The sequence below is a fragment of the Mustela lutreola genome, chromosome 12 (assembly GCF_030435805.1).
Source record: "Mustela lutreola isolate mMusLut2 chromosome 12, mMusLut2.pri, whole genome shotgun sequence".
NCBI lineage: Eukaryota > Metazoa > Chordata > Mammalia > Carnivora > Mustelidae > Mustela > Mustela lutreola.
The window spans coordinates 71,681,061-71,698,436 of record NC_081301.1 but is presented as its reverse complement, the minus strand read 5'-3'; the positions used below and the strand labels follow the sequence as shown (position 1 = coordinate 71,698,436).

At 44.5% G+C, this 17,376-nt stretch overlaps 1 protein-coding gene across 9 annotated transcripts in view; it reads left to right on the top strand.

The window, feature by feature from the left end:
* The window catches only part of AOPEP (aminopeptidase O (putative)), a 333,964-nt gene that overhangs the window by 69,464 nt on the left and 247,124 nt on the right, over nucleotides 1-17,376 (top strand). For all 9 annotated transcript variants that reach the window (XM_059141103.1, XM_059141101.1, XM_059141102.1 and 6 more), the window contains one exon: nucleotides 6,371-6,616. In XM_059141103.1, coding sequence (XP_058997086.1) covers nucleotides 6,371-6,616 — 246 coding nt within the window. The remainder of the gene's footprint in view (nucleotides 1-6,370; nucleotides 6,617-17,376) is intronic.

The window sequence follows — 17,376 nt, the reverse complement described above, 5'->3', positions numbered from 1 at the left end:
GCTTAACCCATTGAGCCGCCCAGGCGCCCTGAAGTCAGGGAAAGTCTTGATCTAAGTGTCATCTTGGTTAGTCCTGAGGGTATGTCTATAAGATAAATAGGCTTTATGGTCTCTGTTTTATAGATAAAGGTACTGAGGCTTTAGACAACAATGTGTCCGGGTTCATAGCTCTACTGAGTTATAACACCTGGATTCCTATCTGGGCTTAACTCCGTACAGAGGTGATTCAGAATCTTACCTGGGGACATTCTTTTTTTTTTTTTTTTTTAAGATATATTTATTTAATTTAGAGAGCACAAACAGGAGCAGTAGAAGGGGAGGGAGAAGGAGAGGGAATCTTAAGTAGACTCTACGTAGAGTCCCATGTGGTTCTTGATCCCAGGACCCCAAGATCGTGGCTTGAGCCAAAACCCAGACTCAGATGCTTAGCTGATTGCATCACTCAGGGGCCCCTATCTGGGGACTTTTAAAAACTGTGTATAATGTCCATGCCTCGCCTAGAGTCCAGTCCAACTTCATATCTGGAGAGTCATTCCCATACTGAGTCACTGTTACTGATTGTGATGTGTTACACTGGTACGGAGGATGGAAGTTGAGAGTTCTGCCTTTGAGTGTGAAGGTGCCGTCTGTGCTGCTTGGGTAGGTTTCTTGGGGCAAAGCCATACTTTCCTGCTCTGTGGAATAAAGACTTGGCTTGGGGTTCTCCAATTCTTCATAGTAAAGAAGCAGCTTCGGGGCTGCTTAACCATCAGAGGACATGTGCAGTTGAAGTCTGTGCGCCTCAGGGGAAGGCAAAGGAAGAAATGTGTTCTTTTGTCTTTCTAGCCATATTCCCAGGGATACGAGGTTGGGGAGTGGGCAGCAAGCATTTCTTATGTGTTCCCTTTGCTGCCCAGAGGCCACTGAGGTGGCTTTTCCTGTTGTTTGCATCCATAATTCTGAAGGAGGAGACCATGGCCCCTTCACGTTGGCATTCTGGGAAGAGACGGCATCTGAAATTCTGGTTGGGGTTTAGGAGAAGGGGTCCAGTTTGACTCTTTTCATGTCCTTTTGAATTGACAACCAGCTGTGACACAGGCAAAAGAAGAGCACAGGAAGTTTCATAACTGACAGAAGGTGAATTCGGGACAACTCAGTGGTACGGCCTCAGTGGGCTTTCTGATACTCTGTTCCCAAGCTAGACAGACTCACCCATCTAGTTACCTCCACAACCCAGGCCCACACAGCCTGCCTCGTGTCCAAAACGTCCCCTATCTGTGGGCAAGCAGATTAGAAAAGAGGAAGCCCCGTGTGGCCAACCCTATCAGAGCAACTCAAGCCAGGTCAAAGGTGCCAGTCCAGGGAGGCACGCTCTCATGTGGGAACGCGAGGCCTAGGGCATGGAGTCCTTCCCACACACTCTTCCATGTCTGACATGCTATGACTAAGTTTTCCCTTCATTTATCACCGTGCTTGTCCATCAGAAATGTACTGCTGATAAAATAATAGCTTGCATTTGCTTAATCCTCCCCTGGCTGCGCACTTCGTGTGCGCTGTCTTTAGTCATCAGAGGGTAGCTTTGTGCTTTTATCCATTAAATCTCTGGCTCCGTGTTCAGTTTGCCAACAAAGGTACTCTGAAGTGCCAACTGCAGTCGTGTTTTTGGTTATGTTCACATCTGGCCCCCTTGCCTTCCCCAACCCCCTCTTCCACTTCAAACCCTCCTGAGACCACCAGTTCAATTCACGCAAATGTAACTTTTATAGGGGCCTTATATACCACAGGCTTTCATTTGCCTAAAGTGTTCATCTGGGTCCCAGAAATTTGGCCAAAGTACTGGTCACTGAACTTTTGAGCACTGCTCATGTGGGCTAAATTATAGGAAGAACATTCCCTCTTCCAGCTCCAATTCCACACGTGCTCCGGCCCACTCTGGGGGAGCGTTTTGGTAAATATGTTAATTAGAAGGCACTTAGGTAAACCGTTGAAAGTTTATTAATTTTCTTCGGCTGCAGCATAACCATCTCTAGCCACAGAGGAATCTTTGTATTATGTTTAACCTCTGGAGACCTTTGGTAAAGCATTGTCTTACTTTGGGCCCATACAGTTTAAGCACGACAGGAAACTTGGATAAAGTCCAGAGGAACTCAGCAAAAATGATTAAAAGCATGGAAAATACGTACCACGAAGGAGAAAAGGCACTGAGGTTGCTCATCCTAAAGAAGGGAATAGCTTGGTGGGAGAAGCAGTCTTCTTGAGCGTTGTGAAGTCTATGGAAAGTGGCCTGTGGACCTTGCAGTCTCTATTTCTGTACCTTTGAAAGGCTAGGAAAGAAGGAATGATTTTAAATCATGAGGGAAAAACTGCCAATTTCCAGTACACCCTTTGCTATGAGAGAAGCCTTTCCAAATCTTCCTGACTTGGTGTGATTTCTCCAGCCCTGGCTCCCTGGTGTAGTTCAGCCTTCTGGTTTTTATAGCACATACTGCATTTTGCTTTATAATATCCTAGAATGCCCTAAGAAAACCCATCCAACTTTCAGACACGACCACATCATTGTATATGTTGACATCATTGTCAACGACTCATTGGGGGCTGGTGGTGGCATTTTGAACACTTGTGATTTTTACGGTATCCAAGCATCTACTCTGCTTGCTAAAATATGTTAAGAAATTGTCTAACCATCTTACTGTGTCACTGTACTCATCAGAATTTTAAATTTTTTCTTCCAACCAAAATATAAACTCCTCAAAGGTAGGGTTGGAAATTTATTCATATGTGTGTCCGCAGCATACCTTGGGGTGCCTTGAGTAGAGCAAGAATGCAGGAAGTAATTACTGAAGTGTCAGGTAGAACTGTGAAAAATGGACATGCATTCCCAGGGGAAACTTCCAGTGATTCCTTTTGAGCCTATGACAGGGAAATGTCTGTGTCAGCTACTTTCAATACATCTCGTTCTTGAAACAAGAGGAGGACTGAAGGAGAGAACCTCTTTAGGCAATTTCCAGTCTTGTGATTCTGAGTAAAACGTAGTCAACCCTTCTTCCTTCTTTTTATAAGACCTCTTATAAAAAATTTCAGCCCAGCAATCATGGGAGAGGGAACCAATGATCTGGTTCCCATCATTTACCAGCCTAATATTTATTTCACCAGTTCTTCCCACTCTTGGCAGTATTAATGGGCAACACTGACAAGGAAGAACAGGAAACCAGAGAACCACAGAGCAGCTGAGCTAGCTTCTAGAAAAATCCAGGACCTAAATTTACTCAAGAAGATTAATGCAGTACTTGGGAAAGGAAGGTTGGGAGGGAGGAGCTTATGATGACTCACAATGTGATGAAAAGAATAGTTCCTATTCCTTAGGAATGTTGTGTGGATTAATTGGGATAATGCACATGAAGTGTTCAGAACAATTCATGACATGTAATAAATATTCAGTAGCATTTGTGGGAGGAGTTATTGTTTATTATTCTCATCACCAGTGCAGATTATTTATAAATAACAATCAAGCATTATTATTAATCTTAACTATTACAATATTTACTCTGATTACGAGTGTAGGCATAGGGAATAGTGATTTACAAAGGTCTGATTTGCTGATGATACTGCGAGTAGGTTGGAGTGGGCACAGACACAGAAATGAACAGCTGAAGGTTAGTGGGAAAGGAAGCATCTTTGAGTTAATTCTGGCTTCATGGGGGACTATTCATGACATTATAAATGTACAGTATTCCCTCACCACTTCAGGAACAAGGCTGTTGGCATGAAGAGAGGCGACGGCCTCATGTGGAGAGTTGCCATAGAGTCGCAGCGCCAGAAGAAGCCTTAGAAACCATTTTTTGGTTTGTTTTTAATTAAAGTATAATATAATATACTAAAATGCACAGATCTTAAGCATTTGGCTTGATGAGTCTTTGACCATTGTTTACACCCTAAACTGACAGAGAACATTCCAGCACCTACTAAGTTCCCTCTAATCAATTCCTCCCCTGCCCCTGCAGCCATTTTTGTGAGGCCACGTTAGACAAGAAAGAGACTGCAAGTAGTAGGGGGCTTGCCTCATATCACAGTTAGCCCATCTGAGAACAGCACTAAGCCCAGCTCTCCTGATCCTGACGTCAAAACCTTTGTGTCATCTTTCCTGATGGCACTTCCATTTTTTAAAAGATTTTATCTATTTATTTACTTATTTATTTGAGAGAGAGAGAAAGAGAGAGAGAGAGATCACATGCACGTGAGCTGGCGGGGGTGGGGGAGGGGCGGAGGGCAAGAAAGAGATGTCAAGCAGACTCCCTGCTGAGTGCAGAGCCTGATGCTGGGATCCATCTCAGGACCCTGAGATCATGAACAGAGCCGAAATCAAGAGTCTGATGCTTAATTGACTGAGCCACCCGTGTGCCACTTCCATTTTATTGGGAGCCTTAATGGTCTCACTTATCCATAGCTTGATTGTGTTAAAGCCCCGCATTTTCTCCCAGGCTTTGATCATGAAAAACGGTACTAATACACCTAGCTGGAATAACCTTCATTCCCCTAGCTAGAGCCATCTGTGTCCAGAGAGAATTTAACTCACCTTTTCTCTTCAACAAATTGGCTTTTTTTTGGGAGAGAGTGTGAGCCCTTGAGCTGGGGAGGGGAGAGGGGCAGAGGGAGAAGGAGAGAGAGAATCCCAACAGGCCCCATGCCCAGTGCGACCCTGATATCATGACCCAAGCTGAAATCAAGAGCCAGGTGCTCAACAGACTGAGCCACCCAGTGCCCCTCAAACTGACTTTTTGTTATACCTCCAACTATTCTCTGACTTCTCTTGGCTGCAAGAAATAGTGGCCCCGTGATGCATTTCTAGATAGGCCCGTGGAATGCCTCTTTGCGAAATTGTGCTTTGATAGAATTTAAACTTAAGCCTCAGCTTTGTTCTGAAGATGCCTCCACACCTGCAGCCTCTCCATTATTTCATGTGCTATGGAAGTTTTTTAGTAGAGTGTGAGCTTAAATTATTATCGCCCATTATACAGCTATGTAAATATATTAGGTGGTTAACTCAATAAATGGCTTCATGAGACCTTTGAGTACTTGTCATGGGGTAGACATTTGCAACACTTTCAGTTAAATGTTTACCAGCGGACACCTTGCCTCAACTTTCTCCATAAAGCAAGGGTATCAGTCCAGGGGTATTGGCTAGCATTCGATGTCAGTCATTACCATTGAATGGTCAGTTTGTTACCATTTTTCTTACACTCACCAGGCGTGAAATGTCTCTGTGCTGGAAGCCATTGTTCTACACACCAGGCTGGGGGAGGGCACGGCTAATCTCCATAGTTATGTGGATCTCCTTGGGCAGTGCTGGCCTTGGATGAGTGAAAGGCACTTCAGAAATCTGGAGAGGAGTTATTGTTGTGGTGCGCCCCTCTTGGGACATGCCAACATTTTAAGGTTTCTCGTTATTCACTGTGCTGTGACTCCAACAAGCACTGGTAGTTAGAATTATAATTTGTGAATTAAAATTAGAGGGGTTTTCCATTGTGTTTGAATAAAGGATGTGTTAACAGGCCAAAAAAGAGAGTTCCCTTTGATGTGGGTTTCTGCGGGTAGATAAGTTCTCTGGAGGCCTATGAGTCAGGTTCTAGGAATTCTTGTTCAGCTCCACCTTTGACAGAATAACTGGCGGCTTGGATGGTACCGGCTGGGCTCTGATCTGTTTCTTAAAAGGTTGATTCTATTCCATTTGTACCGAAAGAGCACTGGGAAAAGTGTCATTTCAAGAATGCCTCCGTATTATTCCCTAAGAACACAACTTCTGATGGCCTTTAGTAAGAGCGCCTAGATACTTTTTAGTAAAATGGGTTGTGTTCTTTTGAAAAGTTGAAACCTATCCTATCATTTGGTTCATTATTCTTCCTGAGTCCACATATTTTTTTCTAGGATATTCCAGAATGGGATCCCAAATTTGGCTTTGAACCATCCTTAACGTTCTGAGTTACGAATTGTTTCTGATTTGGAGATTTTTTTTTCCACGTGATATTTGAAAAGCACATTTCTGAGGGCAGAAATTTTACGTTTTATTTTCAAGAGGGGGTTGTTTTCGTTGTTTTGAGTATTGAAGGGTTTTCCCCTGTTATTCTAAAATAAGTCGTAAAATCTGCTTTCACTTAGCTTAGATTGAAGCTACTCAGAATTTCAGCATGTCAAAAAGTATTTCGACCAATAGGTTTTCACTGCTGCACAGAAACAGACAAGGCAAGAATACAATTGAACTGCCTGGATTGTGAGCCCATCTGAGCCACTGTCTCTTAGAAGTTGTGCACATCTGCGAGAGTTGCTCACCTCAATGGCAACAAGAATAAACCTGATTTACCATAAAGCGCATCTCTTCATTTCATGTCGTTCCCAGGTATGTTGGCATTTGTGGTCATGTGGAGTACCCCTGCCGCTTCCAGAATCTTTCTGCTACCACCCAGGAAATTATTCCTCATCGGGTCTTTGCCCCACTGTGCCTCCAAGATGCCTGTCAAGAGACCCTCCTGCATCTGATCCCTCCCTGCCTCTCGGCAGCGCACTCTGTCCTGGGAACACACCCGTTCTCCAGGCTGGACATCCTCATTGTTCCTGCCAACTTCCCGAGTCTGGGGATGGCCAGGTATGTTGTGCCATGGTGGCACTAGGATTACACGCTTCGGAATTTCTTTGATGATTTTCTGCTTTCCCTGAGCTCTGTCAGAGCTGCCATTTGACTAGGGTGGCCATGCTTGGACATCTCTTTGCTGCCTTGAGAGGTGGTTTGTGTGTGGACTCCACCACATGGGAGGGAGCCCTTACGTGTCATGGGCTCAATCAACTGCCTTGAAAATAAAAAGCTCGTGTTGTTGCCCGGATTAAAAACACATTGTGCCCGCAGAGTGAAGTATGTTGGATCGTGGCTGATGAGTGGCTGGTTAGCTTAGGTGGTGAGAGCATAATGCTAACGAGCCCAAGGTCATAGCTGGGCAGAGCACACAACTTAGTTCCAGGGCCACAGGCTGCTCACCTAATCCTGACCAGCTGTCTCATCCATTCTCGCCATTGGTCACAAGGGCAATGACTTGAGAGCCCCTGTGTCAGAGAGACTGTGGATGGATCAGTGTAAATCCATCACCACTGCTGGAAAAACAGCTCAAAGCAGATGGCTTACTGGGGGGGGAGGGTGGGGAGGTGAGAGGAGTCACTTGTCTTGCTACTATTATTTAATATAATAAATGCATTAGTCTTACTGTTATCTCAGTTTTGCTCTCATGGAAGATTAAGACATGCAAGTTGAACCTTCCCCTTTATATTATTTTCATCTAAAACTCATTCATTAATGCTGTTTTTCATTCAGTAATAGATACCTGCATTTCCCCTCAGCATTTTACTTGTTACGTACTCAGGATTTTACTCAGTTATATTTCTGTTTGAAAATCTTAATCATTAACAGCGAATATGCTTTACTAAGGATAGGAAAAATAGGCTCATCAAAGCATGTGACTTTAAGTTTTTCCCTATTAGTCAAGGAAATTCCTGCTGCCAATTAATTTCCATGCGTTTGAACAGCTGTCATTTGTGGTGTTTTCCCTGAAAACTGCATACATTCTTCGTAAAACCCATGCATAGAAAAGAACTGACCAGAACATTTGCTTTTGATCTTTACTACATATGTATACTTTTTAAAGCTGGCTGGCTATTCTTAATCCTTGAGGAGGTCTGAGAAAGTCATTTAGGCTGATTTTTATCCTGTATTTATGAAGATAATGGGAATGTAGAAACTAAGATAATTATATATATTTGGTAATGTGCATCAGTATTGTTTGGGATGTCTATAAATAGAATCTGTCTTAACAAGGGGGCTTCTTTGGTCCCTTTGAAGAGTCTGCTGGACTTAATTTAAGCAGAATTATTGGCGAAGAAAGGGTTGTTCATTAAATGTTTCTCATTTGTACCCAGTTTTGAGGGGCTGTGTTTATTTGGGAGTTTTTAACACTTGATGAGAGTCGCAGTTTTTCAGGGCATGTTTACTAAGAGTTCTAAGTTCTGACCTGAGGGAACCAGAGGCAGAGTATTTTTCATACAGAGGACCTCATTTTCTGTAGCTCCTTCCCAAGAGCAGTCTGCCAAAACCAGAATTTGTTGACCTGCGGGCCATTCTGCAAAGCCTCTCTTTGCAGCTTTGCGTGCCCAAGCAGGTAGGCAGTGGGTTTGCTGCTTTTTGGGATATTTAAAGTGACTTAAACATGCTTAACTCTGTATTTTGAAAGTAAGAAGCCTAAGAACCCTAAGGCCAAATGGTACTGGGCACCAATGTCAGAAAATATGGTGATAATAACTCAGCAGCAACAAGACTGCTTTTATGCTTAAAAACAGAAGAACCGTACATTTAAAAATTTGTGGTTGGTTGTCAAATATCATTTTCCTCCCATTTTTTTCTTCCATTTTAGACTGTGGAGTAGTCTGCCCTGGTCTAGATGTTTTCCTGGGCTTAGTTACTGTTCCCCATATTTGAGCTGCGGAGGGGGATTGTGGTATCTTCACTGCAGAGGGGGGACTGTCGGGGGAGGGGAGAAGCACTCTGTTTTTCCTAACTGGGGCCTAAATTGATTCCACTTGCTTGGCTTGACTCTCTAGGGATCCCAACACCTTGAGCCACATGCGATTGAGTGGGGTTTATGACTCAGCTGGCTCCCGGGGCCCTGCTGCCTTATTTATGGTCAGGGTTTTGCTTAGGGCTCTGTAAAAGCAAAGCTGGAACAAAAAATGACAGTCTTATAGGTCAGCTCTGTCCCCTAAACAGGAACAGAAAAATCCCAAGTCTAGTAGGAGCCATCCCAAAAGACCTCCGTACTGAAACTTGTCATTGTTTTTGTTCATTGTAATGCACTAGAGATCAAAGGATTTCTTGGTAGATTAAATGGTTTTTTGCCGAGTACACATTTTGTAAACATGTATGCAAGATCATAAATTCCATACCTCTGGACTTCTTTAGTGATTAGGTCTTAATCATAATGAATAGCATTTTATACCAGTGTAGTATTCATTTTCGGTGAATGGCATTAAACATTCCCACATGAACTAAAGTGGGTAAATTGTTAGTGACCATTTTGAAGAATTTTTTAAATTTTTGGATGACATCCATAGAGATCTCACTGTGTTTTAAATATTACACATCAGAGTTTGTATGGCTAAGCATAAAACTCTCCTCTCTCTTTGGAGCCCGATTCTGATATTTCAATAGAGTGGCGAGAAACACACTTGTATAATTTGAATGTATGATAATGACCAATCAGTTTATCAGCAGGTAAATGACAAAAAGACAGCGTTTTAGAACTTGGAATGCTTTTCCAACATAATAGTAACTAGACTATCTTTCAAGACTGCATATTGTTTTTTGGTCACCTTTTTGTATAAGAGGATCGACTTATCAACCTCACCCTTCCTTTTTTTAGTCACTGTTCCAGGGTAGAGATACTTTCATTCTGTTCTGATTCTGAAAAAAATCCCTAGTTTGCCTTTAAGACACTACCGAACTAGTTCTAGTCTGTAATTTTCTCATTTAGTGCATGTAGGCTCTTTGTTTTTGTTTCGTTTTGTTTGTACCTTCCATGGAGGCCGAGTCTGCCATATAAGGAGCTGTGGAGTGTACCTTTTTTCAATTGAGTAATATGGTGTCTAGCCAAAGATATGAATGCATTTTATGTGAATCTCCAGAACATATAGACACACTCTCTTCATGTTGATATAATCAGCATTCTTCCATTTTCATTGTGTTCTTGTAGTTTCTCAGGTGTCTCAGCTAGGGATGGATGAGTGAGCCTCATTTCCCAGGTATTGAGAAATACATGAAAGGAGCTCATCATCATGCTTACGTTCTTTGTTATAATAATAATAATGTTAATGGAATAATATCCTGGAACCAGATTTATGACAGTTGCTTAAAAATTAACACCTCAGTCTTACCTCTTTCGTGTTTATAATAAATGCTTTGCTTCACCATTTGTCTTTCAGCAGCTCACAATTACATGTCACGGGGCATAATTAGGTTGGCAGAACTACCTTGCTGACATCCAAATACATTGGTTTTTTTTCCCTTCCTCTGTTTGAATTTCAAGAATCTCCTGCAAATCATTTCAGAGCGGTTTTATGTCTAGAGCATTGACTAAAAAAAAAAGCTGTGTTTTCTGTGACTCTACTTCCCAACTCTACCATTCATCAGTAGCTTCACAATTTTCACAATTGAAAAATTGTGGGGGAAAAAAAAAGTGGCAGCGTGGCAGACATTAGGTGACAGTTCTGCTTTGACTCGTTTTTCCACTGGTTTCATACCAGATTGTCTTGTTCGTCTGTTCATTGTTTGTTTATTTATTCATCTATTCATCCGTCCAGTAAATTTCTATTAAGCCCATATTGTGTGTGCCAGGTAGGATTTAAGATGCCGAGTCTGCAGGGGAGAACAAGATTGATGCGATCTCTGTCATCACGGAACTTAGTACTAGTCAGGGGAGAGAATTGTGTACTTTAAAATCAGGAACTAAGATGTATGCTTTGAACAATAAAAACCAAGTCAGTGACAGAGTGGTTGTTAGGGTCTGGGGTGGTGGCGGGCAAAGGCTTCTTTAAAGAGTGGCAGGTACCGTGAGACTTGAAGAACAGAAAGGAGCCAGCCTCATTAACAATCTGGGGGAAAAGAAAACCCAGGCTGAGGGAGTTCAGGTCCAAAGGCCTCTAAGTGGGAACCCCTGAGATGGGCCGGAGGAGCAGAAAGAAGGGCAGCGTGGCTGGAGGGCAACGAGCTTTTAGAGTGACTTTTCTTAGTTCCTTCCTTACACTCCCAATTTTGGGTGCCAGGAGGTCCCACAGTCCCTCAGGTCTTAAGTCACCGAACCACCTGTGCACCAGTACAAGGAGAGTGAGACATGGCAGCGGTTGAGCGAGGATTGGTGGTTCCAGGCCATCAGGTGTTATGGGGAGAGGGTCGCAAGAGAGGCCAAGTCTTTTCTCAGTTAGAGGACCAGCAGTGCCATACCATCTTGTGATTGGCTGGTGAGAACCTGCCTTGGCTTAGCAACTGCTGTCCTTGAGCAGAATTCGCCACTGCAGGAGCCTCAGAGCTCCTGGTGCAAGGACCAGCAGCTCTCCATTTGGGGAGCAGGGAGAAAGCAGGCCCAGGGCTCCATGTTTTCCTTCCCCGCTAGCAGCTGAAGGATTCCTTCCCAGCTTTTCTGACATGGCGGGTCATGGGGAGGGAGGCAGTGTTTCTATGATTGCTCATTCTAATTTTTAAGTTTCTCAAAGACTGAGCACAAATAGGATTGATAGGGAGCAGAGAGAAATAATCATCAATTACTTAAGTACCTTCATTGGGCTTCGCAGCAACGAAAGACTGTGAAGCTCCCTATTATACGTGGCTTGTTCTAAAAGATGTGATTGTGCAATAAAAGGCTTCTGGGTGCTTAGACTAGTTCCTGACTGTTGTAGGCACAATTTTCTCAAGTACCTCAATTTGGAAATGAACGGTGTGCACATACACGCCCAAGAATGACCGTCACCAGCTTTCCCTCCGCCCCCTCCTCCTGGGGTTAGACAGGGTGTTGTCCTGTTTATTCTTATCTCCCAGCCAATGTGTAATAGAATAAGCAAAACATAACATGCTGGTACAAAAGGCCTGTTGTTTGCAGCCTTCTAATTGTGCTCCTTTCTGCCGGGAAAGGAAGCAGTCATAAATTTCTGTCATTATCTTAAGTAGTAAGGTTTCACAGCTTTGGGAATTTTTCTGTGCTTGTTCTTTGTTGGCTTCTACGTGAAGTTTTTGTCTCCCCACCCCCCAACAGACTGAAAATGCCATATTTTTAAACAGTCCTTTACTTTCGGGGGCCTGTGACTTCATGGTTTCAATGCAGGATGCAACCATAGTGATTCTCTCCTTTGGGAATCTGATTTGAGCCATGAACAAGTGTACCTTTCTCTTCCCAAGAGTTGCCAGCTCTCCTCTCTCTGACGTGCTAAGGATTTGGGGTGGGGGTGGGGAGTTGTCTACGTGTGGGTTTTGTTTCTTTGTGATTGCTCTTTGTCTCTCAAACTCCCAAATTCTTAAATTTCTTTCCGAATGGATTGTTTTCAGAAATATTTTGAAGGGGCATTTCGTTCTGCTGTTTTCGAGAGTAATTCTCTTGTGTTTTTCAAGTAGGTGGGTGTGAATGATAGAAAGCAGCTCATACCACCCTTTTCTTTTTCCTGCAAGATTCTTGTTCTTTGTTTACTGGCACCCCTGCCACTGCTGTAGTGATGAACACGTGGGCGAGTAGTGAGGGCCATACCGGGAGGCTGAACTCACAAGCATCCCCTTTGTCACTTTGTTTGGGTTCATGTCTCCATTTTGGTTTTGGTCTCTATTTTTCTTCTTGGGAAAATTATCTGACTTTTATTTCCCTCCTATCTTACAGAGAAGGTTCTCGTGTGTCTTTATCTTATAGAGAAGGTCCTTGTGTTTTTCTTTCTTTACCAGAAACTGGTATTCCTAAGGTCACCTTCTTCTGGGACCCTGAGAGTCCCTGGCTTTAGTTTTGACAATACCAGTTTATACTGAGCGAGGCAGGTAGGGCGAAGGTGGACGTATGATCCATTCTTTGTGGTGCAGGGGCAGGAGGGTCTATGATGTCCCTATGTCATGTAGAGCCAGCAACACAGAGAAAGATGTAGAAGGGCCTCATCCTGGGATGGCTGTTGGTATCTGGAGTTCAGACTTAAGCGAATGTTTTCTGTAACCCTCTCTGAGGTTTATGTGTTTACTTCAGGGTCTGTCCATGGAAATCATAGTGTCATGGAGTCTACATGAAGATCAGCATTCACCACGGGCTCAGCATGAGGCAGCCACAGAATCTGGGTACCAGGCAAATTCTTGGATCACATGAATATGCTGGGGCCAGGCTCCGTCTCCCTCTCTATTCTGTTGGAACAACAGCAGAGTGAACTCACAGCTTTTGGCTTAGCCAGAATCTTCTTCTTGCCATCTAACAGCTGTGCTGCTTGTCAGACCCAGAAGTAGCATTTTATCGTCATTACGCCATGATTCCTCACGCTCTGAAAGATTATGCTTAAGTGTTTTGTTTTCTTTGAACTGTTCTCCACACACATAGACTGACAGTCCTACCTTCACAGAACACTGCTGGGGCCATCCTTCAAGAGAAGTTGTCAGGCCTTTGAAAGGCCTTCCTGAAGCAATCATCCCTCTGCCTACATTTGTAATCTTCTTCTCTCCATAGGCCCCTAATCTCTTCCAGCCCTTGAGCCCGAGATGGCCAGTCGGCACGCACTACCTTTCCCTTTTTCCATTGCAAAGAAAAGCCTTTTATTTTCCCCCCTCCCACTTACTTCTCCACAGAAGCATTATTACTGAGTAGAACATCCACTCTGTGGGTGAGAAAGAACAATGGAATTCAATGCGCAAAGTTGCCTGAATTGGAATATTCCCAATCTTGTGCGTTCTCACTCTTCAGGCCACTACGCAGAGGGAGAAAATGCTACCAGCTTCTGGACCGTGTTATATATATACGTGGGCACCGAGCTGTGTACGTATTTCTTTGAAGGCTAGACTCCTTTGGGGGAAAACGCCAACTCTGGAAACAGTCCTCAAGCAAGGTACAGTGTATGAATAGCTCTGCTCGGTGGAAACATTGCCTCTGTTGTATCACAGCCCATATGTACCTGGAACCCCCTGACATCTGAGCCACAGAGGCCTGTGGGCATCAAGTGGGTGAGAAATTGCCTTGTCACTTGACCCCACCTCTGAAATGTAACTGGAAGAGGGTAGCAGCTACATTTTGTTAAAAAGTAATGTTCACCTTAAAAGGCCGTAGATGTGAGGAAGCGTGCCTTAAAAAAATGGATTACTTTTTAAGAAATTGATTACTTTGTGGGATTTGCAGGTATAATGCAAAAGTTCACCCTGATTTAACCTGAGTGGAGCTCAGAGGAGAACATGTTCTATTTCTTGGTTAACTAACCATGCTATTTATAGAGGTGACTCCTCAGAAAGTCTAGACATTGTTCCGGGAAGACAGAATGCCAAATCTGCCCTTCGCTTTCCCAGTTAGCTTGCTGAAAATAACCACCTCCCCTTCTCAGCATAAAATGGAAATCTTAGAATTCCCTTTCAGGAGAGTGTGAATGATACTAGGGCTCCCCGGCCAGGACTTGGGGTGGTGAGGAGGAGAGGGTGGTGCTCTTGTGATCCTGGGGACCCACTCCCGGCCTTTGCTCCCCAGAAGCCAGCTTGATGAGTTGTGGGGACTGTGGTTGGCAGATCCTTATTTTTGAGTTGGTCTCCTCAGAGAAGAGACCCTGAGGACCTACTCTGAGAGTGAGCCAGCTGCAGTTTCTGGCTTTTCCCACACATGTGCCATTTCTGAACGTGCTATGGAAAACCGGCAGTTGGAAAGGGCTGGATAGGCAAAGCCAGGAATTCATTCGGTAGACGCGTTTCAGTGGGCAGGTGTGATGAGTGCTGATAATTCTGTGGCTGAAAGGAAATAGGAAACCTTTAGTCTGAATAAGGGTTTTCTGCAGCAGGTTCCAAGGAAGACTAGTTTTATGGAATGTTAATAATGCGGGAAAAGGAACTGTGGCTTAATTAATTCAGGAAATGAATGGATTAAACAGTTAAAATGGAGTCTTTGCTGGAGAACTTCTAAGAAAGCCTTTAATATCCCTATTATCCTGATTTAATATCCTGGTGTATGTGTGCCTTTTGAGGGCAGGGCCAGAAGAAGGTGCACTATTCCTCTGTATGCCATGCCCAGGGATCCCCCCCTTGGTAGTGTGGCTTCCATGGGACCATAATGGTCTTGAAGAAACCAACCCCTAAAACAAACTTTGAGAAATGATTCTATTCCAAAATAGCCTGGAGTCTGCTGTACAGCCGACCTTTCATGGTATCAGTGTTACTTGAAGGGCCGCCATGTGTCAGGCCTGGCAAGGGCCTACATTTATCACAGTGAGGAAGATGGGCCCACAGTGCAGGAGGCCCCATGCTTTTCTGATTATACATCTTTTTTTGAATAGTCACCCCTTCCAGATAGTTCTATGTGTTCATAAGTTGTATACATTTAGTACAGTGTTAATTTCCTGGGCACACTACAAAATACACACAAAAATAGAAATTTAGAAGGATGAGAAAAAGTATTTTTAAAGAACGTGTTGAATGTTATGTTGAACAGGGGTGGAGGTGATTTAATTTCAATTTCAATTTTGAGAGAGAGAGAGAGAGAGAGCACGAACGGAAGGGGTAGAGGGAGAGAGAGAATCTCAAGCAGATGCCTCACTGAGCCCAGAGCCTAACACAGGGCTCGATCCCACGAGCCCAAGATCCAACCTGAGCTGAAACCAAGAGTTGGACACGTAATCAACTGTGCCACCAGGGCACCCAGAGGGGGAAAAAAGTTTAAGAATTTCTACCTCTTTTTATACCCCAATGGATGTGCTAGAACCCAGGATCCCTTGAACCCTTGTCCCACTATGGAGACTCTGATTCAGTGGGTGAGCAGCAGGATCTTGGCATCTGCAATGTTAACACTTCCATGCCCGTGCTTTTGCTAAGGTGTTAGAGGGCAGTGTGTTTGGTGGTGACTTTGTGGAGGGCGCACCTCTGAACAGGTTAACTATCTTCCTGGGGACTCTCAGGCTCTGTACCCTGCCATCTTCTCTCAGGTGAGACTGTCAGATTGAGAAAAGAGGATGGTGTGGAAGCTCCGTGGTGATGCTCTTTGCTTGTCTGTTACTCTGAAGGAAGATGTGTTCCTGAAGGGCTGGGCCCAGTGACAGGCCAGGACCCCAGGCAAGTCTTCCTCCCTGGCCCAGTTTTCTCCTTTGAAAAAGTAAGGGGCTGATTTGGAATTGCCTGTGAGTGTCTTAGAGCTTTAACATTCTTTGATTTAATTAGGTCTGAGTTTTTATGTTGAACAGGGGTGGAGGTGATTCAATTTCATTTGGCAATTTACATCCACGTATATTTTCTTTTTGATGTAAGGGCTAGTTAGATCATAAGCCTGGGATTTTCTTGTACTCCTTGGGCAGCATACTCCGCCCAGGCAGTGGGCGTTTAAATTTTAGGCCCGCAAGCAGAAGGTTCAGAAGGGGCCTCTCTTCCTCCTGGTTAATTGCAAAATAAACAGATCTCAAGGGCAAGGGCCCCTTCCTTTCATAATAACCGCCTCTGCTCAGTGCCCCATCCGTGCAAAACAGCATTTCCAAATACCGCATCAGGAGCGCGCTCCGTGGATGAAGGCCTTCATCCTCCAGCCCAGACATTCACAGCCAACACCCCCTCCCCTTGCCCCCTCGGAAATGGCAGCTAACTTGGTCCCCCCACCCCCACCCCTGTTTTTAGCCTCCAGATACCTCCATTTGCAAGCTAATAAGTTGCACGTACATATGTTTGAACAGTTGTCAGGCTTGTCTGCCGCTCAGACTGTGCCTTGGTTTAAAACAAACAACAACAGAGAGCCCAAAGGAGGGCATGGATGAAGACATTTTAGTTTTACCTGCAGGTGGTGTTGTTTTGACCTTGACAGTCAGTTTTAAACGACCTGTCAAGCACCTTTGTGTGCTCCTGGGCACACCCATCTGGAAGATATTATATCCCCTAAGCTTTATGTGCCCCAGCAGGCAGGCACCAGGTCCCTGGATTTTGTTTTCATCGTTGGAGGGTTAACGCATGCATGGCAGGACTTTACGGAGGGGGCCCAGCTACAAGTGCTGTTTTCATTTAATTCTGATTTCTCTTCTCCCTGGGCCTAACCCTCCCTGCCCTCAGGCCCTTCCCACTACCCCCCTTCCCCTCCATCCCCTCCAGACTCTCTCCATCCCCCAATCAATCTTCCCTGCTCTCTCACCCCTCTGTTTGCCTTCAAACCATTTCTTCCTGGCTTTGATATCTTCTTGCAGAGCTGCAAGCAATCAGGAAATTATGGGCCCCAGAGCTCAGCAGGGCACATTGCCCCAGAGCTCAGGCCCCAGGCCACCGTAGAAAACCGGGCCCAGAAAGCCTGCCAGCCTCCAGGACCCTCCCGCCCAGCCCCTTTCCCCTTCTGGTAACCAGTTTCCCTGGGGTAGGGGGCGGGGACACCTCCTCAGCCTCAGTGCTGTCTGGGGAAACAGGTTTGGGAATGATTTTGACCTTACCTATGTGGTCCAGGGTCACCTCAGTTTGAAATTTATCTTTTTCAAGCTTGAGTGTCCCCTCTGCTTTCTGAGCCGTATATGGTGGTGCTGGAAAGTTGGGGTGAGAAGAGTGAATGGACGCAAGGAGACCTTTGGGTTCAGCCAGTGCCAGGATAGTTCAAGTTCTTCGAGAATAGAGATGATGGCTCTTTACTTTCAAGTTATTCGAGGATACAG